Below are 23,493 nucleotides of genomic sequence, written 5' to 3'. Positions count from 1 at the left end.
AGCATAAATTACAAACGATTAGGCACCATGCAATATAACTTCAGAGAGTTATACTACAATGTAATATGGTCCTAATGGAAGCTTAAAACATGGAAGAAATAAGCTTGAATGGGTCAGAACTGAAAGTCATAGCAAAAGTCAGGCTTTTGCGACTTTCGGTTATAATCTGCCCTTAGATGATTAATTGTCGGATTAGGACTGATAAAACATGTTTATATAGTCATTACCGAGTCATTAGATTGTTATATTATAATTTAGAACCTCTGGTTTATTAATTTTAATCATTTTAGTCAATTCTGTCCAGTTTGACTTTTTGTCAAACTACTTTGACCCGACATTTAACCAGTCAAACAAGATAATTAGGGGACACCCTTTTAGGGGTTAATCACCTATACTAATGTGGTTTCATAACCACTTTCAATTTGATCAGTGGTTAAGCCACATTTAATTAAAACGAAAGTCAAACTAATTATACATTAAGTTTGACTTTTAAGTAATTAAACTAATTAAACAACTTAAAGGAGTAATTAGAAGCTTACTAATGGTCCTAGCAATCTTTTCTACACTTCAAGTCCACTTGTTACTGCTGAAAGCTCCAGAGCAAGTCCCAAACTTAAGTTGTTGCAATTGTGAGTTATGAACATATGAACTAGTACTCCTTATATAGTGAATCCCATGATCTTGGATCACTTCCAGGTGTTTATGAGGGCCCTAGGATCACTCCAGGTGTCCTAGTGGTTTATAATTACCGTCTAAGAGTCCAAGGTTTCATAACAAGTCACTATAAGTCGGTTTAAAGGCAAGAACATACATCTGTCCAAAAATTCTGCCCAGCGACGCTCTTACGGACCGTAAGCGGAAGGTCTTGCGGTCCGTATCCGTGTTTTACGGATCGTAAGATACCATTCATGCGGTCCGTAACCGAACCTGATTTTTCATCGCCAGTTACCTCCTTGCGGACCGTAAGCCTAAGGCTATACGGTCCGTAACCGTTGACCAGAGGACAAAAGTTTTTATAATTTTTATACACTTCACCATGCATTTCCATGTCTGATTTCTTGACCCATGTTCAGTGTAATAGTCCAAGTGATCAGTTCTGAGTGTTCATGCAATATGTCCCCTTGGAGTTTTCAAAGATTGCCAACACATGAAGAAATTGTCGGTATTGCTCAAGAATATCACATTTTAGAATTGAAGTGTGAACCATTTCTAATATATGAGATTTACAACTTCTCAAATAGCCATTTATGGATGTGTATATAGTATATTTTATAAAGCTTTCGGAAATGTTTTTAAAAGGTCATTCAGAGGTAAACTTAACATGTTGACACATTAAATTCCGTAGCCTTACTTTTATAAATATACACAAATGGCTTTTTTATATTCAGTTAACCTTTCGATTAAGAATATATTATCCACATAGTGTCACTCAGAGGCTCGAGTTTAGCATATTGACACTTTAAGTCCCTCACGAGAATACACTCGTTTAAGGTTCGGGACACGTGTCTATATATAACTGGACATGTTTTTACGTGGTGTTACATCCTCATCCCCTTAAAAGAAATCTCGACCCCGAGATTTACTGGAATAAGTGAGGGTATTTCTGTTTCATAGTGGACTCCACTTCCCACGTATACTCGGGACCTCTACGAGCGTCCCACTTAACCTTTACTATAGGTACATACTTTCTTTGGAGCTTTTTGACCTGTCGATCCTCGATCGATATAGGTTTCTCAATGAACCTTAGGCTTTTATCGACTTGCACATCCTTATGAGACATTGCCAAGGATTCATCAGCTAAACACTTTTTGAGGTTACAAACGTGGAATACATCATGAATTCCACTCAGCTTCTCTGGCAATCTTAGCCTATATGCTACACTGCCGACGCATTCGAGGATCTCGAATGGTCCGATATATCTAGGGCTCAACTTGCCCTTTTTACCAAAACGCATCACACCTTTCCAGGGTGACACTTTTAATAAAACTTTATCGCCTACTTCAAACTTTAAGGGTTTTCGTCTCATATTAGCATAGCTTTTTTGCCTATCCCTGGCAGCTTTTAGGCGATCTCGAATTTGAATAATCTTTTCCGTTGTCTCAAGGACTATATCAGGTCCTGATATCTGAGCTTCTCCTACTTCGGCCCAACAGACAGGTGTTCTGCATCTCCTACCATACAGTGCCTCAAAAGGCGCAGCCTGAATGCTGGTATGATAACTATTGTTATAGGAGAACTCAATCAAAGGCAGGTGGTCATCCCAACTACCACCCAAATCAATAACACATGCACGAAGCATGTCTTCTAAGGTTTGAATAGTACGCTCACTTTGACCATCGGTCTGAGGATGGTAAGCAGTACTAAAATTCAGACGTGAGCCCAATGATTGTTGGAAACTTCTCCAAAAGTGAGAGGTGTATCTAGTATCTCTATCAGAGATAATTGCCACCGGTACTCCATGAAGAGCTACAATCTTATCGACATACAACTGGGCCAGCTTATCGGAGCTATAAGTCTCCTTGATGGGCAAGAAATGAGCTGACTTCGTCAGTCTGTCAACAATAACCCATATAGTGTCATTTCCGTGCTTTGTTTTGGGTAACTTGGTTATAAAGTCCATGGTTACCATTTCCCATTTCCAAGTGGGAAGTTCCGGCTGTTGTAGAAGTTCTGATGGCTTCTGATGTTCGGCTTTAATCTGAGCACATGTCAGGCACTTAGCTACATGGGTGGCAATAGATTTCTTTAAACCTATCCACCAATAATTGGCCTTTAAATCTTGATACATCTTGTCACCTCCCGGGTGAACCGAATACTTAGAATTGTGTGTGACAACCCTCTCAAAACCAGGTATCCGCACGACTTAATTAATTATTAATTGTTGCCTAATTACTGTGCTTTACTGAGTTTGCTGATAAACTGCTACTTGATTGTTGGTACTTGTACATATCTGCATCATACTTTGATATTCCTGTCACTACACTACTTATTTACTGAACCTTAGTGACAAACATGATGCACAAAAGCACAGTAGCACTAAACGGATACACAGTGAACATGCTGGTATAGCCAGCATCAGGCAAACACTGCCTCTAAAGGCCTGAATGAGCCAGAATTATTTTACTACACCCATAGTGTGTGTAGGGATACAAGGGTTGTATGATTTCGTCTCTAGGAATAAGATATAGAGATTTGGATGTGCCTAAAACATACTTTAAGCACGGAACACAGCACTTTTATCAACACACTAGCTTCTAGCTAATTAATAAAGTGCCAAAATATGAGGAATTATTCCCGACACTTTGCAGAATAAATTGTGTCGCTAAAAATATTATTTATAACGCTTAACGGATATCTTAAGCACTTTAACGGATTACTATCCGAGCGAACAACCGGACAATACCCGGAACATACAAATATTGCCAAAATTAATATTAGTACTTTTCTGAGCCAGTTAGGGTCCCTGATTACCCTAACACCCGCTTTTAATGCACTAAAGCAACTAACGGGGTTAGACCTCGCAGTTAACGCACTTAACCAAACTGAACCGTAACTGAACGATTGGGAACGAACCGAGTGCCATTACATCCCAATGGGATCGGCCAACTAGTGGGCCCCGGGAGAGTACACCTTTATAATATTAAATTAGATTACGCGAGGAACGAGGCACATTTTTCTATAAATAACCACACCTCTCACACACACAAACACACACACTCCACTTTCACTCTCTCTCCCTCTCCCCTTGCTCCCTCTCGGCCGTGAGCCACCCCACCCCCACATCCATTGTCGGTTCAAGTCTTGCAAGTTCCAAGTATACTCAAGTGTTGGTGGTTACGTACAACGGAGCTCGGAACAAACGGAACGCGAAGGACCTCTACCGTTTGCTATTATCCACGCAGTTTTCGAATAGTTTCTTCCCTAGCCCCGAGCTAGAGGTATAACGTTTAAAACTCATTTTTGGTCATGTCTAAATTGGTTAAAAGGATATTTGTCGGTTGAATGTCGGTAACCCGCTTAATGGAACTTTAAAGTTTACTAAAACGTGTATATCATTGGATAAAAGCTCAAAACGCGTGTAAATGTCGTAGTATTTGAACATGTTGATTAAAATGGCCCGATCTATGATGTGGTGGCTCTTATCATCGTTTAACCCGACTTTGTTAAGATCTCGAATTTTGGCATACACTAGATGCCAGCGGTTCAAGGGTTAAAAGGTGAAACTCCACCACACGAGAAACATGAACTTGTATAAAAGTGTTTTAACATGAAAAATAGTTTTTAAAACAAGCCGATCTACGTATGTACAAGTGGTATATTCGTAGGACCGGGTGTCGAGAAAATCATGTTTTTATAAAAGTGGATAAAGTGTTAACAAATACGATTTCTATAAACTACAAGTGTAGAAACACTTGTAGAATAAAAGATCCGACAAAATAACAATGTTTACAAAAAAAATTGTCGGGAAGTTGTAAGAAGTGATTTGTTCCAAAAACGAGGTTTTTGCAAGACTAAGTTATGTTATATATAGATCCACTAAATGTAACGAGATCTACACCGTAGTTTTTGTAAAAACTACAAGTTCATGAAAACGATGCAATTTTACTAACTAATCTTCTATTTGAAGTATTAAAGATTGATTCGGTTGATTTGATAAATTGTTGAGATGATTTGTAAAAGAAAATGATACGCTTGAAAGCGTGGCCACCTCCAGTTACAGGGGAAACTCTGGCGAAATTTTCTAAAAATCTAACACTTAGAATTATTTACAAGTGTTAGACTACTTTGACATGTTTTCAAATATATTTCGCCACAACTTTATTTACAAATAATCGGAGGTGGGATTTTCACAAAAATAAACGAGATAAGTATATATTCGGTAAATATATTTTGCCACCTCACTGTTTATGATTATTTTGTGAAAATGTATAAATATTATTTTTAGAGTAAAAATAATATTTACTAACCTTGTCAAGCCCGAAATAATACAAACGCTTATACGTCAAGAATATAAGTTACAACGGTAATTATCATTACCACTTAATCACCAAAACGTAACTTACGCTTTATTCAGAAGTATTCATAAGCGCGTGTGTTGTCAATATATTATTTTGGGAAAATATTATGAGAAAAAGGAAATATATTATTTTTGAGAAAAATAAATATATTTTGAAATAAGAAATAAAATATATTAAGTGGGACTTAATAAAATAATATAAGTATACATGTATTTAATTCCCCCATCCTTGGGAAGGAGAATGCGTATCAAATATATATACGAAACGGTTGACTAACTGTTTCCCAAAAATGTAAACTATGAAGCTAAAGCACGGCCATCCGTCTAATAGAATTAGCACATGTAGGTCGTTGCACAGCACCTGGATATTGGATTGCTTGATTTTGTGACGCGTTCACTGTGAGTTCATGTCCCCCTTTTTCTCTTAACTGTTTTCAGTTTTATAAACTGCGGGGGTGAAATACATGTTACAATGATTATGGATATGTTATACATGGTATGGTTAGCGTAAGGAGGGTTACTTAGATCATGTGAATGGGTAGGCGGAAACTTGAGGTCATTAATCCTCAGGGTAGGACCGAGGGGCAGGAGCGGTAGATCTATTTGGGTGTAGCGAGCCCAGTCCCAGGTCCAGCAGAACGGACCTTGGGATGACTTTGTTCCCGACGCATAAATTTGCTAGGTTTGAGCCTTCCTACTTGCATTTACACATATCAATGGCCTTGCAAACCATTGGTGATCTCTTTTTCCTTATTTGCTACATACCAGGGTTTTTGATAAAGATAAAGGTTTATTTACTCATTTTCGCATGAACTCGCTCAACATTATTGTTGATTTTTCAACTTACATGTATTTCAGGGAATTAAGGATCTGGCACGGTTTAGCAGGATTTCCCGCTGCATTTAGACTCAGAGTCATCCGGGTTCAAGGCTTATGGCTCTTTCCTGGACAAGCCATAGCCCCTGAACCATGTTTATTTATGTTGCATTATGGTAGTGGTTGTACTGTTTAAGACAAGTAATGGTTGTTGGGTGTTTACCCATTTAGACAATGTTTGACAATTTTATTTTCAATGGATGACTTTGCATGATTTTAAATTCATATAGCTTGTTATGGTTAAGCTATGGTATTAAGAGTCACACCAAATTAACCACGCTTCCGCAAAGCCAGGGTGTGACAGCTTGGTATCAGAGCTCTGATCATAGCGAACTAGGGTTCATTTTGAGTCTAGACTATGATCACTAGGGCTCTCACGAAAATGTTTTTCTGCATACCACTTAAGTCCAGATCCAAAACTCTTTATAAACAAATGTTGAGCATATTTTATTATTTTTAGGCTCAGTCTGGGAGGCTGAGGCTCGGTCTGAGAGACTGAGGCTCGGTCTGGGAGGCCGAGGCTCGATCTAACGGATCGAGGTAGTTGTCTAGTGGGACTAGGGAGTCAGTCTGGGAGGCTGGGAAATGTTTGCTAGTGGGACTAGGGAGTCAGTCTGGGAGGCTGGGAAATGTTTGCTAGTGGGACTAGGGAGTCAGTCTGGGAGGCTGGGAAAAGTTGGCTAGTGGGACTAGGAAGAACAGTCTGGGAGGCTGGGAGGCTAGTGGGACTAGGAGGAATATGTGATTATTATGTGGTAACTTGTGTGATTACCTGATTTGCTGATATTTGTGCATACTTGTGATTGTATTACAGACTCATGGACACCTCAGATACTGGAGACTCGGACACTACTGGACCCCGACCCATGGAGTCAGACGAGATTATGTCATCAGAGCACGAGGTGCATACCTCGGATTATACTAGTACAGACGACGACGACTTTCAGCCGTTCGCACTACCTGACGGCGTTGATGAGCCCATCGTTGGTGGTCCTGCTGCGGATCTTCCTCTCGCTGTGATTCCCGCCCCGATTCCTCTTGCATCCTACCCAGCTTATGAGCTTATGCTTGATGCCGAGGCTGGTGGCGATATTGATCTTTTCGATGATGAGCTATACGAGGACGAGGTTCCTGACCCAGCTCTTTTGCCCGCTGGCGGTCTTTTGATGATCGCCGGTGCTCCTGTCGGAGACTCGCCTGTTCATTCTCCAGCCCCAGACTCCTTTGAGTCTGTGGCATCTGCTCCATCACATGTGGCGAGCACGCAGCTTTTCGTTCATGACTCGGATCCTGACCAGGCGTCATCTGCCGCTCCTATGCCGAGCTTTGTTTTTGAGCATGACGATATCGAGGATTCTGACCCTGTATTTCCCCCTGGATTCGATCCAGACCGTGATATTGAGTTCGTTCACATGGACCAGCCTGTAGAGGACCCCGTTGACCCTGCCGACCCTTTCGATCCTATCGATCCGGACTTTGACTTCGATATGGCGTTTGTCGATCCCGAGCCTGCAGTAGCTCCAGAGCAGGCCGCTGCTTTCGATCCCGCACATGAGCATGGTTTGGCGCATGCTGATGTTCCTGTTGATCCTATTTTGGCGGGTCAGCCACTTGGCGATTTTCCTGTTGATGATATTCCTTTGTTAGATGCTGACCATGTTGTTGATCCTCTTGTTGACCCTCCGATCGCTGACGTCCCAGTTGACCCTCATGTCGATCATATTGATCCTGTTGTTGCTCACGTTGATCCTGTTTTAGCTCCTGTTGATCCCTTACCTATTGAGCCCGAGCATGCTCTGTTTGCAGAGCACATGGATCCCCCTGACGAGGAGGCTCAGCACGGTTGGATACCGGCTGACGAGGATGTTCCGCCGCTTCCTCCTCACCGCACTGATGCTCACCATCCTGAGTTCTCGTTTCAGATTCCTTCAGTCATACCTCCAGCGGGGCCTGGAGAGGGCTCTTCCGCCCATCCATTTGGCCATGTACCGATGCCATTACCTGTCATATCTCCTGTTTCAGCATCCACTTCATCTTTTCCTGTTATGCCTTTTGGCCCTGTCAGCGAGCCTTCCTTCTGGTCTTCGCTACCCGTTATGCCACCCGTCGATCCACCTCATATGGGGCATACCCTAGAGGACCTGTTGATGTCATTTGTTCTTCAGCATGATTCCCATTCTCAGCGTTTGCAGGAGCTCGAGAGAGCTCAGATGCCTCCTTGTTCATGTCATGGTCCGTCATCCTCATCTGCTCAGCCATTTCGGTCATGTCCTCCTGACATTGCCGCTCGACTTTCGATCCTAGAGCAGCAGATTGCATCCGTGATCCGCACCCAGCAGGCCTTGGAGGAGGATTGGCTTCTCTTTCGCCGCTTACATTATCCTCCACCACCACCACCCGTCTAGAGCTCATCGACGTTACCAGGGTAGACACGGGTGAGACAGCCGCGATTGTTATGCACAGCTTTTGAAGACCATTTGACTACACAGATTTTTGTTGATACATGTGATGTATTGATTGTATGTAACACTGATATGATGTATTTTGTACAGGGGTGATGTAACCCCTATGTGATTGATGGATGTACTAACACACTTACTATGCTTATGGTCTTGATATATATGCAATCGCCGCATTCTCATCATATCTGATTTACTTGATTGATTATTTTTGTATTTTGACATGGGATGTTGGACATGGGATGTTGTGTGTGATATATTGATAACATGAGATGTTATATGCTATTACTATTACTATATACGTATGATTTCTATGGCCTAATCGACGTACGCATCTTTAGAAAATGGCACCAAGACGTCAACCGCAGCCGATGCCCACGACTCAAGAAGAACTGCAAGAAGTCATTGCTGCCGCGATTGCTCAGTATGCTGCATCGCAGGGAGGACCCAGCTGGAGTGGCTCCAACGGCAATGGCAACCAGAATCCCCCTCATGGTAACCCTAAGTCTTTACGACGTACCATGGTCTAATTGGATTCCTGTAGCAATTGCTAATACAGTTCCTACATTAAAACGAATGTGCAGGGTGCACCTTCAAGCAGTTTCTGGACTGTAAGCCCACAAACTTCGACGGCACGGGCGGTGCTGTTGCCTTCGTTCGTTGGGCAGAGAAGACTGATTCCACCATCCGCATGAGCAAATGTGCGATCGACCAGCAGGTCACTTACATTTCAGGGCTGTTTCTAGATGGAGCCCTATCTTGGTGGAACCTTCAAGTGCAAACTCTAGGCGAAGCTGCCGCCTACGCCCTGTCTTGGGCCGAATTGAAAGAGCTTATGCGGAAGAAGTACTGCTCTCGCGCGGAGATTCAAAAGCTTGAGACCGAGTTTTGGCACTTAAAGATGGAAGGGTCGAAGATAGCGGAATATGTTCAGAGATTCCACGATCTGTCTCACGTGGTACCTTATATGGTTACGCCCGAGTTTAAAAGGGTTGAGCGCTTCATCTGGGGATTGGCTCCTCAGATAATCAGTATGGTGACTTCTTCCAAACCCGCAACCATCACAGAGGCCATTGATCTCAGTGTGGCTCTCACTGAAGAAGCGATTCGGTTAAACAAGTTCGATGAGATTGAACCCAGGAAAAAGGAGACTCATGTGGAGTCCTCTGGTGGTAGCAAGCGGAAGTTTTCGAGTTTCAAACAAAGCACCGGGACGGTGGTTAAGAAGGGAGAATCGAATGCACCAGCTCAAGATTCAGTTGGTGGTAGAAAGAAGAGCAGGGGATACATGGGTGCACAGCCCAAGTGCAACTCATGTCAAAAACATCACTCCGGTCGTTGTGGGTTGAAAGTTTGTGAAGCATGTGGAAAGGTTGGCCACCTGAAGGAGACTTGTTGGGCAAATGCTGGCCGGGGAGGTCAGGGAGGAAATGGGAATAGAAACAACCGTGGTGGTGCTGGGAACCGCCCACAAGGAAATCAGGGAGGAGATGGAAACCGTGCTAACCAAGCAGGCACCGTGAACCGAAATCAGGGAAACCACCAAGCTGGGAACAATGGTGGAAACGGGCAGAGGCCCGGATGTTTTAATTGTGGAGACCAAGGGCACTTCAAGAGGAACTGCCCGGAATTAAACCAAGCTCGTGGAAGAGTTTTCAACATGGAGGCCAGGGAAGCGCGCCAGGATCCCAATGTTGTTACTGGTACGTTCCCTGTAAACCAACGCTATGCGTCTGTTTTGTTTGATACTGGTGCCGATTATAGCTTCGTATCGCTAGAATTTAAGAACATGCTTGGTTTAGCCGCTAGTAAGTTAGATATTCCTTATTCGATCGAGCTAGCAAATGGGAAGTTAGTAGAAGCCAATGAAGTGATTAGAGGTTGCGTAATCGAGTTAGGAGAGCGTGAGTTTGCTCTCGATCTACTACCAGTCCAGTTGGGAAGCTTCGACGTGGTAGTAGGGATGGATTGGTTAGCAAGTAACAAAGCAGAGATTGTTTGTCGCGAGAAGATTATCCGTATTCTGACCGACGATGGTGAGACCATTGTTGTTCATGGAGAGAAGCGTGAGACGCCGTTGCGGATTATTAGCTGTCTGAAAGCAAGGAAGTGTTTAAAGAAAGGGTGTGTTGCTTTTCTAGCACACATTGTGGATAAAAAGGCTGCTGAGCCGAAGATCGAACACATCCCTGTCGTAAGGGAGTATCCGGAAGTCTTTCCAGAAGACTTGCCTGGCTTGCCGCCTCAGAGGCAAGTGGAATTTCGCATCGACTTAGTTCCAGGCGCCGCGCCTGTGGCTAAGGCACCTTATAGACTTGCCCCGTCTGAGATGCAAGAGCTATCGACGCAACTTCAAGAGTTGTTGGATAAGGGTTTTATTCGACCAAGCTTCTCGCCTTGGGGAGCTCCAGTTTTGTTTGTCAAGAAGAAGGATGGTAGTTTCCGTATGTGCATTGACTACAGAGAATTGAACAAGCTGACAATCAAGAATAGGTATCCTTTGCCAAGGATTGATGATCTGTTCGACCAACTTCAAGGTTCAAGTTTCTACTCAAAGATCGATCTTCGATCTGGATATCATCAGCTCCGGATACAGGAGGAGAGTATCCCGAAGACAGCCTTCAGAACTCGTTATGGGCACTACGAGTTCCTTGTCATGCCGTTTGGTTTAACAAACGCACCTGCAGTGTTCATGGATTTGATGAACCGAGTTTGTAAGCCGTATCTGGATAAGTTCGTGATTGTGTTCATCGACGACATCTTGATCTACTCAAAGACGAAGGCAGAACACGAGCAACACCTCAGAGCTATTTTAGAGCTACTGAAAAAGGAGCAGTTGTACGCCAAGTTCTCTAAGTGTGAGTTTTGGCTGAGAGACGTGCAATTCCTTGGGCACGTGGTAAATGAAAGTGGAATTCATGTGGATCCAACCAAGATCGAGGCGATCAAGAATTGGGAAGCGCCAAAGACGCCAACCGAGATCCGGCAATTCTTGGGTTTGGCTGGCTATTATCGAAGATTTATTGAGGATTTTTCAAAGATCGCTCAGCCATTGACGCTCCTCACGCAAAAGGATAAAAAGTTTGATTGGGGAATCAAACAGGATGAAGCATTTCAGTTGTTGAAGGATAAGCTTTGCAACGCGCCAATCTTAGCTCTACCGGAAGGTACCGACGATTTTGTGGTATACTGCGACGCATCGCGTCAAGGATTGGGTTGTGTGTTGATGCAACGTCAAAAGGTTATCGCTTACGCATCACGCCAACTAAAAGTGCATGAAAAGAACTATACCACGCATGATTTGGAGCTAGGCGCAGTGGTTTTTGCTTTGAAGATTTGGAGACACTACCTTTACGGTACAAAGTGTACGATCTTTACAGATCACAAAAGCCTCCAGCATATATTCAACCAGAAGGAGTTGAATATGAGGCAAAGGCGATGGGTTGAGTTGCTAAACGATTACGACTGCGAGATCAAGTATCATCCGGGGAAGGCGAATGTGGTCGCCGATGCCCTAAGTCGCAAGGAGAGAATCAAGCCCATAAGGGTTAGGGCTATGGAAATGATTATCCAAACCGATCTTTCCTCGCGCATTCGAGCAGCGCAAAAAGAAGCTCTCAAGGAGGAGAACCTTGAGAAAGAATATCTCCGTGGGATGGAGAAGATATTGGTTCCAAACAAGGAAGGAACGTTATGTTTTGAGAAAAGGATTTGGGTTCCTTTGTTTGGTGATTTAAGAGAGGTTATTTTTGATGAAGCTCACAAATCACGGTACTCTATCCACCCGGGAGCGGATAAGATGTACCAAGATCTTAAGGATTATTATTGGTGGCCTAGGATGAAAGGCGATGTTGCTATCTACGTGAGCCAATGTTTGACTTGCGCTAAGGTTAAGGCAGAATACCAGAAGCCTTCGGGACTTCTGCAGCAACCAAAAATTCCCCAATGGAAGTGGGAAGAAATATCCATGGATTTCATTACGAAGTTGCCAAGAACGCCTAAGGGCCATGACACTATCTGGGTGATAGTGGATCGCTTGACGAAGTCAGCACACTTCTTGCCTATCCGCGAAAAGGATCATACAAGCAAACTGGCTGAGATTTACATGAGAGAAATTGTCACTCGCCATGGAGTACCTCTCTCGATTATATCCGATAGAGATGGAAGGTTCGTATCGAGGATATGGCAATCCTTCCAGGAAGCTTTTGGCTCGAAGCTGAATATGAGCACCGCGTTTCACCCGCAGACCGACGGCCAAAGTGAGCGGACGATTCAGACATTGGAAGACATGCTGAGAGCATGTGTGATGGATTTAGGCGGTAGCTGGGATAAGCATTTACCCCTGGTTGAGTTTTCATACAACAACAGCTACCACACCAGTATTGGTGCCGCGCCATTCGAAGCTTTATATGGGCGCAAGTGCAGGTCGCCGCTCTGTTGGTCTGACGCAGGTGATAGACAATTGGTAGGTCCCGATGTAGTTCAGGAAACTACAGATAAGATCGCGCAAATCCGAGATCGCATTAGCGCGGCTCGTGATCGCCAGAAGACCTATGCAGATCTGAAAAGGAAACCTCAAGAGTTTGAGGTTGGGGATATGGTTTTGTTGAAGGTATCACCCTGGAAGGGTGTAGCACGCTTTGGGAAGCGTGGGAAGTTGAATCCGCGCTACATTGGTCCTTTCAAGGTTTTGGAAAGAATTGGAACAGTAGCATACAAGTTGGATCTACCTGCCGAGCTGAATAACGTTCACGATACATTTCATGTATCCAATCTAAAGAGGAGTCCAACTCAAGTTAACGTTGCCATTCCTACCGACGAAATTCATATTGATGACACGCTCCACTTCGTTGAAGAACCTGTTGAGGTCACGGATTGGAAAGTTAACAAGACCCGCCGGAGCAGTGTCAAGCTCGTCAAAGTTCGCTGGAATGCTAGACATGGTCCTGAATTCACCTGGGAGCGTGAAGACCGAATGAAAGAGAAATACCCCCACCTGTTTCCTAAGAACCCTGCTTCTTCAAGCAGAACCTAAATTTCGGGACGAAATTTATTTAACGGGGGGAGAATGTGACAACCCTCTCAAAACCAGGTATCCGTACGACTTAATTAATTATTAATTGTTGCCTAATTACTGTGCTTTACTGAGTTTGCTGATAAACTGCTACTTGATTGTTGGTACTTGTACATATCTGCATCATACTTTGATATTCCTGTCACTACACTACTTATTTACTGAACCTTAGTGACAAACATGATGCACAAAAGCACAGTAGCACTAAACGGATACACAGTGAACATGCTGGTATAGCCAGCATCAGGCAAACACTGCCTCTAAAGGCCTGAATGAGCCAGAATTATTTTACTACACCCATAGTGTGTGTAGGGATACAAGGGTTGTATGATTTCGTCTCTAGGAATAAGATATAGAGATTTGGATGTGCCTAAAACATACTTTAAGCACGGAACACAGCACTTTTATCAACACACTAGCTTCTAGCTAATTAATAAAGTGCCAAAATATGAGGAATTATTCCCGACACTTTGCAGAATAAATTGTGTCGCTAAAAATATTATTTATAACGCTTAACGGATATCTTAAGCACTTTAACGGATTACTATCCGACCGAACAACCGGACAATACCCGGAACATACAAATATTGCCAAAATTAATATTAGTACTTTTCTGAGCCAGTTAGGGTCCCTGATTACCCTAACACCCGCTTTTAATGCACTAAAGCAACTAACGGGGTTAGACCTCGCAGTTAACGCACTTAACCAAACTGAACCGTAACTGAACGATTGGGAACGAACCGAGTGCCATTACATCCCAATGGGATCGGCCAACTAGTGGGCCCCGGGAGAGTACACCTTTATAATATTAAATTAGATTACGCGAGGAACGAGGCACATTTTTCTATAAATAACCACACCTCTCACACACACAAACACACACACTCCACTTTCACTCTCTCTCCCTCTCCCCTTGCTCCCTCTCGGCCGTGAGCCACCCCACCCCCACATCCATTGTCGGTTCAAGTCTTGCAAGTTCCAAGTATACTCAAGTGTTGGTGGTTACGTACAACGGAGCTCGGAACAAACGGAACGCGAAGGACCTCTACCGTTTGCTATTATCCACGCAGTTTTCGAATAGTTTCTTCCCTAGCCCCGAGCTAGAGGTATAACGTTTAAAACTCATTTTTGGTCATGTCTAAATTGGTTAAAAGGATATTTGTCGGTTGAATGTCGGTAACCCGCTTAATGGAACTTTAAAGTTTACTAAAACGTGTATATCGTTGGATAAAAGCTCAAAACGCGTGTAAATGTCGTAGTATTTGAACATGTTGATTAAAATGGCCCGATCTATGATGTGGTGGCTCTTATCATCGTTTAACCCGACTTTGTTAAGATCTCGAATTTTGGCATACACTAGATGCCAGCGGTTCAAGGGTTAAAAGGTGAAACTCCACCACACGAGAAACATGAACTTGTATAAAAGTGTTTTAACATGAAAAATAGTTTTTAAAACAAGCCGATCTACGTATGTACAAGTGGTATATTCGTAGGACCGGGTGTCGAGAAAATCATGTTTTTATAAAAGTGGATAAAGTGTTAACAAATACGATTTCTATAAACTACAAGTGTAGAAACACTTGTAGAATAAAAGATCCGACAAAATAACAATGTTTACAAAAAAAAATTGTCGGGAAGTTGTAAGAAGTGATTTGTTCCAAAAACGAGGTTTTTGCAAGACTAAGTTATGTTATATATAGATCCACTAAATGTAACGAGATCTACACCGTAGTTTTTGTAAAAACTACAAGTTCATGAAAACGATGCAATTTTACTAACTAATCTTCTATTTGAAGTATTAAAGATTGATTCGGTTGATTTGATAAATTGTTGAGATGATTTGTAAAAGAAAATGATACGCTTGAAAGCGTGGCCACCTCCAGTTACAGGGGAAACTCTGGCGAAATTTTCTAAAAATCTAACACTTAGAATTATTTACAAGTGTTAGACTACTTTGACATGTTTTCAAATATATTTCGCCACAACTTTATTTACAAATAATCGGAGGTGGGATTTTCACAAAAATAAACGAGATAAGTATATATTCGGTAAATATATTTTGCCACCTCACTGTTTATGATTATTTTGTGAAAATGTATAAATATTATTTTTAGAGTAAAAATAATATTTACTAACCTTGTCAAGCCCGAAATAATACAAACGCTTATACGTCAAGAATATAAGTTACAACGGTAATTATCATTACCACTTAATCACCAAAACGTAACTTACGCTTTATTCAGAAGTATTCATAAGCGCGTGTGTTGTCAATATATTATTTTGGGAAAATATTATGAGAAAAAGGAAATATATTATTTTTGAGAAAAATAAATATATTTTGAAATAAGAAATAAAATATATTAAGTGGGACTTAATAAAATAATATAAGTATACATGTATTTAATTCCCCCATCCTTGGGAAGGAGAATGCGTATCAAATATATATACGAAACGGTTGACTAACTGTTTCCCAAAAATGTAAACTATGAAGCTAAAGCACGGCCATCCGTCTAATAGAATTAGCACATGTAGGTCGTTGCACAGCACCTGGATATTGGATTGCTTGATTTTGTGACGCGTTCACTGTGAGTTCATGTTCCCCTTTTTCTCTTAACTGTTTTCAGTTTTATAAACTGCGGGGGTGAAATACATGTTACAATGATTATGGATATGTTATACATGGTATGGTTAGCGTAAGGAGGGTTACTTAGATCATGTGAATGGGTAGGCGGAAACTTGAGGTCATTAATCCTCAGGGTAGGACCGAGGGGCAGGAGCGGTAGATCTATTTGGGTGTAGCGAGCCCAGTCCCAGGTCCAGCAGAACGGACCTTGGGATGACTTTGTTCCCGACGCATAAATTTGCTAGGTTTGAGCCTTCCTACTTGCATTTACACATATCAATGGCCTTGCAAACCATTGGTGATCTCTTTTTCCTTATTTGCTACATACCAGGGTTTTTGATAAAGATAAAGGTTTATTTACTCATTTTCGCATGAACTCGCTCAACATTATTGTTGATTTTTCAACTTACATGTATTTCAGGGAATTAAGGATCTGGCACGGTTTAGCAGGATTTCCCGCTGCATTTAGACTCAGAGTCATCCGGGTTCAAGGCTTATGGCTCTTTCCTGGACAAGCCATAGCCCCTGAACCATGTTTATTTATGTTGCATTATGGTAGTGGTTGTACTGTTTAAGACAAGTAATGGTTGTTGGGTGTTTACCCATTTAGACAATGTTTGACAATTTTATTTTCAATGGATGACTTTGCATGATTTTAAATTCATATAGCTTGTTATGGTTAAGCTATGGTATTAAGAGTCACACCAAATTAACCACGCTTCCGCAAAGCCAGGGTGTGACATTGTGGGCTTCCTGAAGGATTACATCCCGAAGTCCTCCTTGAATAGGAACCCAAATTCTGCCATTCATCCTAAGAATTCCATCTTTTCCAGGTGTCAACTGTTCAGCGGTTACACCTAACTTTTCATTTGGAAGATTATCTTCCAACAGGGCATCTTTTTGTGCAGCTAAAACTCTTTCATTCAAATTACTCTTCAACTCAATGCTCTTTGCATTAATCCTAATTGGCTTAACTCTTTCTTTTCGGCTTAAGGCATCTGCAACCACATTTGCCTTACCGGGATGGTAGCGAATCTCGCAATCATAGTCATTTAATGTTTCCATCCAACGACGTTGTCTCATATTGAGTTCTTTTTGATTGAACAAATGTTGGAGACTTTTGTGATCTGAATAAATTACACATTTTGTTCCATACAAATAGTGTCTCCACAACTTTAGTGCGAATACCACAGCACCCAATTCCAAATCATGAGTGGTGTAGTTCTTTTCATCCACCTTTAGCTGTCGCGATGCATAGGCAATTACATTGCCCCTCTGCATAAGTACACACCCCATGCCAGTGTGTGAAGCATCGCAATAAACAACAAAGTCTTCAACTCCTTCTGGTAGTGACAGAACCGGAGCATGGCTCAATCTTTGCTTTAAGGTCTCGAAGGATTCCTGCTGCTTGGGACCCCAGATAAATTTCACATTCTTGCGGGTCAAGGAAGTCAATGGTGCTGCTATTCTTGAGAAGTTCTCAATGAATCTTCTGTAATATCCAGCTAAACCCAGAAAGCTGCGAATTTCTGTAGGGGTCTTAGGTGCTTCCCAGTTCATTACAGCCTCTACTTTGGCAGGATCCACTTGAATACCGTGTTCACTAACCACATGTCCAAGGAACTGAACTTTGCGAAGCCAAAACTCACACTTAGAGAATTTGGCATATAACTTCTCCTGTCGAAGCAGTTCTAAAATACATCGAAGGTGCTTTTCATGCTCCACTTGGCTACGCGAGTAGATAAGTATGTCATCTATAAAAACAATGACAAACTTATCTAAATATGGTTTGCAGACTCTATTCATGAGGTCCATGAATGCTGCAGGCGCATTAGTGAGCCCAAAAGGCATCACTAAGAATTCGAAGTGTCCATATCTCGTTCTGAATGCCGTCTTCGAAACGTCTTCGGTTCGAACCTTAAGTTGATGATACCCAGATCTCAAATCTATCTTTGATAAGTAACTCGCTCCTTGGAGTTGATCGAACAAGTCATCGATCCTGGGTAAAGGATAACGATTCTTGATCGTTACCTTATTCAGTTCACGGTAATCAATGCACAAGCGCATTGATCCATCCTTCTTTTTCACAAACAGAATTGGAGCTCCCCAAGGCGAAGAGCTAGGTTGAATGAAACCTTTTTCCAATAACTCATCCAATTGAGTTCTGAGCTCTTTCATTTCGGTAGGCGCTAGGCGATACGGAGCTCGTGCGATAGGCGCAGATCCAGGGAGAATGTCGATCCTGAACTCTACTTGCCTCTCAGGAGGTAATCCAGGTAATTCGCCAGGAAAGACATCAGGATACTCTGAAATAATTGGGATGTCCTCAATCTTCGGCTTTGGATCATTCACCGTCACTTGTGCCATGTAAATGACACATCCACCTTTCAAACACTGGGATACTTTAAGAATGGACATATTGCTTGGCAATCCATATTGTGTGTCCCCTTGGATAGTGACTGATTCACCGGAAGGGGTTTTGATAATGATAAGCTTTTTATCACAGGCAATTTGGGCTTGGTTATGCGACAACCAATCCATGCCTAAAACTATATCAAAACCAGCCAATTTCATTGGCAGGAGGGACAGCGGGATAGAATGGTTCTTGATGGATATTGAACATCCATCAAGAAGAGTTGAAGCGGATTCTAAGGTACCATCAGCGAGTTCTACCTCATATTTTATGTCTAGAGTCTTAATAGGCAAATTCAATAACTTACAGAACTTATGATCTACAAAGGACTTATCAGCACCGGAATCAAATAAGACTCTAGTATAAATATTATTGATGAGGAAGGTACCTGTTATGACGTTATCATCAGTCACCGCTTCCCTTGCCTGCATTTGGAACACTCGGGCATTGTTCTTCTTAGCCTCTTCAGGCTTCTTCGCATTCTTGGGGCAATTGGTCTTAATATGCCCCTTTTCGTTGCAACCATAACAGGTTGCATCCTTGATGTTTCGGCACTCAACAGACTTGTGCCCTTTCTTCTTGCAAATCCCACACGGTTTGGCCTGTGGGTCCCGATTGCACTTGCCAAAGTGTCTCTTATGGCAAGTCTTGCATCTGGGCTTGTCATCAGTCTGCCCCTTCTTGGAACCAGAGTTCCCCTTTCCTTTCTTATTCGAGTGAGAGGACTGATCATCCTCTCTCTTCCTCTTCCCCTCTTCAGAATTTTTCTTCGCCCTGCTGCTCACAACATCTAATGTGAGGGATAGTGATAGATCCACAACAGATCTATAGGTGGTTGGCTTAGAAGCTTTCACATTTCCTTTAATCTCAGGGGCCAAACCACCAATAAAATGCGCGATGCGCTTCGGCTCAGGGGTGACTAAATATGGTACCAACCTGGACATGGAATTGAAACTTGTCACATAAGATCTACAATCTAGATCCTTCATTACGAGAGTGAGAAAATCAGTCTCCACGCGCTCTACTTCGTGTTGAGGACAATAAGTGTCCTTAACCAAATCGACAAACTACTCCCAAGAAAGGTTATACAAATGGACTTTCCCTGTGGACTGTACGAGTGCCTTCCACCACGTAAGGGCATCGCCCTTAAAAGATTGGGAGACGAACATAACTACATCTTCCTTAGCGCAGCCGCTAATGTCTATCACTGTCTCCATCTCGTCTAGCCATTTCATACAATCTATCGCCCCTTTCTCTCCTGTAAAATCCCTCGGTTTACAGGAAACAAAATACTTGTAGGTACAACCCTTGGTGTACCTAGGGGTCGGATCAAGATCTATCTGTCTTTTGGGTATACTACCCTGGTTGGACGAATGCACTGACTCACTCTTCTTATGAGTGTGAGATTTAGAATGAGTTTTAGAGTGAGTTTGTGACCGAGCGACACTCGGCTCCTTAAACTTAGCATCAACCGCTTGAGAGACTGCAGCGGTGATCATAGCTTGTAACTCTGCACCAGTAATGTTAATTCTGGTATTGCCCTGTGCTGGATGACTGTTTACTTCGTCGGAGCCAGCCATTTCTGAATGCTATAATATAGACAATAATAGTAATTTAAATTACATATAAGTTCATCACATTGATGATTCATTGGTCATGGTATTATTAAACCATTTAGACCATTTCATAACATAACTAAAGGTTTACATAATGCGTTATTCTACACATTACTAGACAGGGGAAAGATAGAAATTTTCACAACTGTCGATGTCATAGAAGACATTTTATCTATCATTAAACTCATTTCATAGGACATTAAAATAGCTTAAAAGCTTGTCACAAGAATGAGTTAAGATTCTAATTAATGATCTCAAAAATCAGTGATCTTTTAAGGTCTGAATCAAGTTCATTGCCTTTTTGACATGAAGTTTATGAATCGTACTTTCATTGTCATTTTACACCTTTGCTTAAAGCATGCATCTCAAATGGATGTCTTGGTGTATTCATCACACTGATATTTTTTTAGCCAGGATTCGTATTGATCATTTTGGCTTTATGTGACTTGGAAGGGTCCAAGTACCTTTTGGAAGCTTGTGTGGTTCCTTGCACCGCACAGCTAGGAATGTTAACATATTTTCAGATGTTAACTGAGATTTGCTATCTTAAAAAGGTTGTACCATCATAGCCAATTAATACTTTGGCTAGGTTATACCTCTAAGAGTTTCTTTGGCAGATCAATTATAAATTGAAAGGAAATAACATGGTGTAATAAAATACACAGTTAAAACCAAGGTTAAAACTTCATTACGAAGAAAACGAATACAATCGCCCTAAACGGGACTTAAGAAAGACAAACTACCCGCGCAGGGGTATACAGGAATGAAAATAAGTCCACGCAGGGACTTGATACAGAATTTAAACAAATGTCCACGCAGGGACATTATTACAATAAACAAGAAACAAAAACAACCCTCTATTTCTTCTTCCCCTTGATAAGGTTGGCAAGGCCCTTCATGAAGCTATTATGCCTCTCCTTGTTCTTCTTGGTCTTCTGCTCAACCTTGTCCAACCTCTCCAAGATTTCCTGGTTTTGTTGTTGCTGCTGTAGTTGCTGGGAAGGAGGTGGCTGATACGGAGGATACTGATAACCCTGAATAGGGTAGTCAGTTGGAGGCATAGGGGGGTAAGAAGAAGGATAAAGGTGATGATACTGCGCAGCCGTAAGATATGGGTCATGAGTTCCATAGCCCATTGGATATCCCGACGGGTCTCCATAAGGATTGTACCCGGAAGAACCTGGGTACGTTGGAATTGGGTTATCAAATCCCACAGGCGGCATAGGTGGTGCATAAGAAGCTTGCGGAGGATCAGCCTCCGGTGCCGCATTTGAGGGCCCACCCATTTGAGGGTCCTCTGGAATAGGGGGATAGGAACTCGACCCTCAAGGAGAACTAAAACGGGGTCCTCCTCTAACGGACATGCGAGCGTTCCTCCTTCGCCTCGGAGGCTCGGGAGGTGGTTGTGGTGGCTGCTGAGGTGGCTCCTCTACCGGGAGTGGTGGTGGTGAGACAGCTTGAAGTTGAGGATCATCTAAAGGTGGTTGAGCCAGAGAGCTATGATAAGATGGAGTAAAGAACCAGTCATAGGTAGCCATCTTCTCTTGGAAGGAGTCGGGTCCACGATAAGGAGATCCCTGGAACGGAGACCCACTAGATATGCTGATAGGGTGGCCCGGGGTTCCTGTTTGCATCTCCGGGTCAGGGTCATCATCCATTTCCATTTCCTGAGAGAAATGGTCCTCAGGGCCCAATGGGTTATAACCAAGGAAGTCGTTCACATAGTCGGCTGGGTTGAATTGTCTTGGAGAGTAGGGGGATTCAGAATGATGAAATGAATGAGATTGCAAGGAGTTATGCGGTGGGTATGATTCATGCGAATGGTGGGATTGGTCCGAATGGTGAGAGTGTTCGGGCTCATTTGGAGCAAATGGTCCGAAAGACGGATGAAAGGATGGTGAAGAACTGAGCGAGACTGAGTGTCTTGCCGGCTCGAAGGGTTGACCCCACATATCGCGGGAGTCGAAGGTGGAAAAAGACGCCGATGGAGTGCGTCTGTGAGATGGTCCTGCAGATGACGGTCCTCCACGCATGGGACCCTTGCCACGTCCTCTTAGTCTCGGAGGCATGATGGTAAACTTCCTGTTGAAACAAGTAAACAAAATAAAACAAAACATAATAATAGCGAAGGAAATATAAAGATGCACCCTAGGTCATTTGCCTAGACTCGAGAGTCTAAGGAATGTGCTTATTGTGTCATTGAGATTAAACACAAAAGGGTTAGTGTTTAATTCGCTCAATGTTGGCTATGATACCAACCTGTCACACCCCAATAATTCCACGTATTACCGGTGGGCCCGATGGGGAGTATCGTGACGTAGTTGATATCATCATTGTCAACAAACACAAATATATAGCACAGCGGAAGGCTGGGAAATAAACTATTACAAACCATACTGTCTGTAGATGTTCGAGTACAAGAATAATACAGACTGGAATGTAATAAGATCCACAGGCGGATCATAAAGTACAAAGAAACAAAAACTACACACTCCGGGTATCTATGGGATTTGCAAGATCCTCTACAACACCCTATAGCTCCAGCCTATTTCGATAAATACCTGTCAATTCAATCTTTAGGAAAATACGTCAGTATACACTGGTAAATACAATTTAACTGACTCGTTTTGAAAACATTTAAGAAAATTGGTTTAAATGCACAAGGCGCAAATCCTTTATAACTTGGGACAATCTTATTAAAATCTTGTATACAGTTTTACATGCTTGTCATACATGTGGGGCCGGTTTATAAACCGGACATGATTAACTGACTCACCACTTATAGAACCCACAGAGGAGTTATCCCCAACTTGTGGGTAAATTAATATATAGCATTTGCATCTGTCAGGTGCATGCCTGCACCCCGTGCATAGGTCGTCGCCATTAATAACTTAAATGAGCCAAGGATATCCAGGACACGGTCGTTAACCCCCAAATGTTTATGTTATCAAACAATACAGATTAAAACGGGTTATGCGGATTTATTAAATCACAATCCGACATAATAATCCCAAACCCGACCAAGCGGTATTAATATACCGTATCCCAAGCCCGTATAGGGAAAATAAGTTAAAAGTATTTACCTGTTGTAGCAGTAAATTCCTAAAGTTCTTGAAAGATACTTTTTACCGGATGCTATAAATCTGTATAGAAGGTTTAATTATCTATTAGGATGCTAACGGGTCTTTACTTAAGTCAAAGACTTAGACCGACTAGCTAGAAAGAAACCTTACGGACCTAACCGGTAGATTAAACGGAAACCGGAATAGAATGTGATTTAGACCCGAAAAGCTTGAATACTTGTATATTATGGGTAACTAAACACATTCTGGAAAATGAGGTTTTAATGACAAGGTTAAGCCCGTTTCGGCTATTTTACGTAAACTAGTCACGTAACCCGATCCGAACGCGTACA

The 23,493-nt window shown here is 42.3% G+C and overlaps 2 protein-coding genes across 2 annotated transcripts; both read right to left on the bottom strand.

Annotated features, from left to right (window-relative positions):
- Positions 1-20,935: 20,935 nt before the first annotated feature.
- LOC110944197 (cysteine-rich and transmembrane domain-containing protein B-like) lies at positions 20,936-21,364 on the bottom strand. Its single transcript, XM_022185906.1, has one exon. It carries the CDS (start codon positions 21,362-21,364, stop codon positions 20,936-20,938), a length of 429 nt encoding a protein of 142 aa, XP_022041598.1.
- Positions 21,365-21,403: 39 nt separating this feature from the next.
- LOC110944198 (bromodomain-containing protein 4B-like) lies at positions 21,404-22,147 on the bottom strand. The gene has a single exon (XM_022185907.1). The coding sequence runs from the start codon at positions 22,145-22,147 to the stop codon at positions 21,404-21,406; it is 744 nt and encodes a 247-aa protein (XP_022041599.1).
- Between the last annotated feature and the right edge of the window lie 1,346 nt (positions 22,148-23,493).

Source organism: Helianthus annuus, chromosome 3 (genome assembly GCF_002127325.2).
Source record: "Helianthus annuus cultivar XRQ/B chromosome 3, HanXRQr2.0-SUNRISE, whole genome shotgun sequence".
Classification (NCBI taxonomy): domain Eukaryota; kingdom Viridiplantae; phylum Streptophyta; class Magnoliopsida; order Asterales; family Asteraceae; genus Helianthus; species Helianthus annuus.
Note: the sequence above shows the minus strand (reverse complement) of the source record. Positions and strands in the feature narration are given on the sequence as shown.

What these genes read in the sequence shown, in the direction of transcription:
- LOC110944197 (XM_022185906.1), bottom strand. Translation starts at nt 21,364, where the DNA reads ATGGGTGGGCCCTCAAATGCGGCACCGGAGGCTGATCCTCCGCAAGCT.
- LOC110944198 (XM_022185907.1), bottom strand. Translation starts at nt 22,147, where the DNA reads ATGCCTCCGAGACTAAGAGGACGTGGCAAGGGTCCCATGCGTGGAGGA.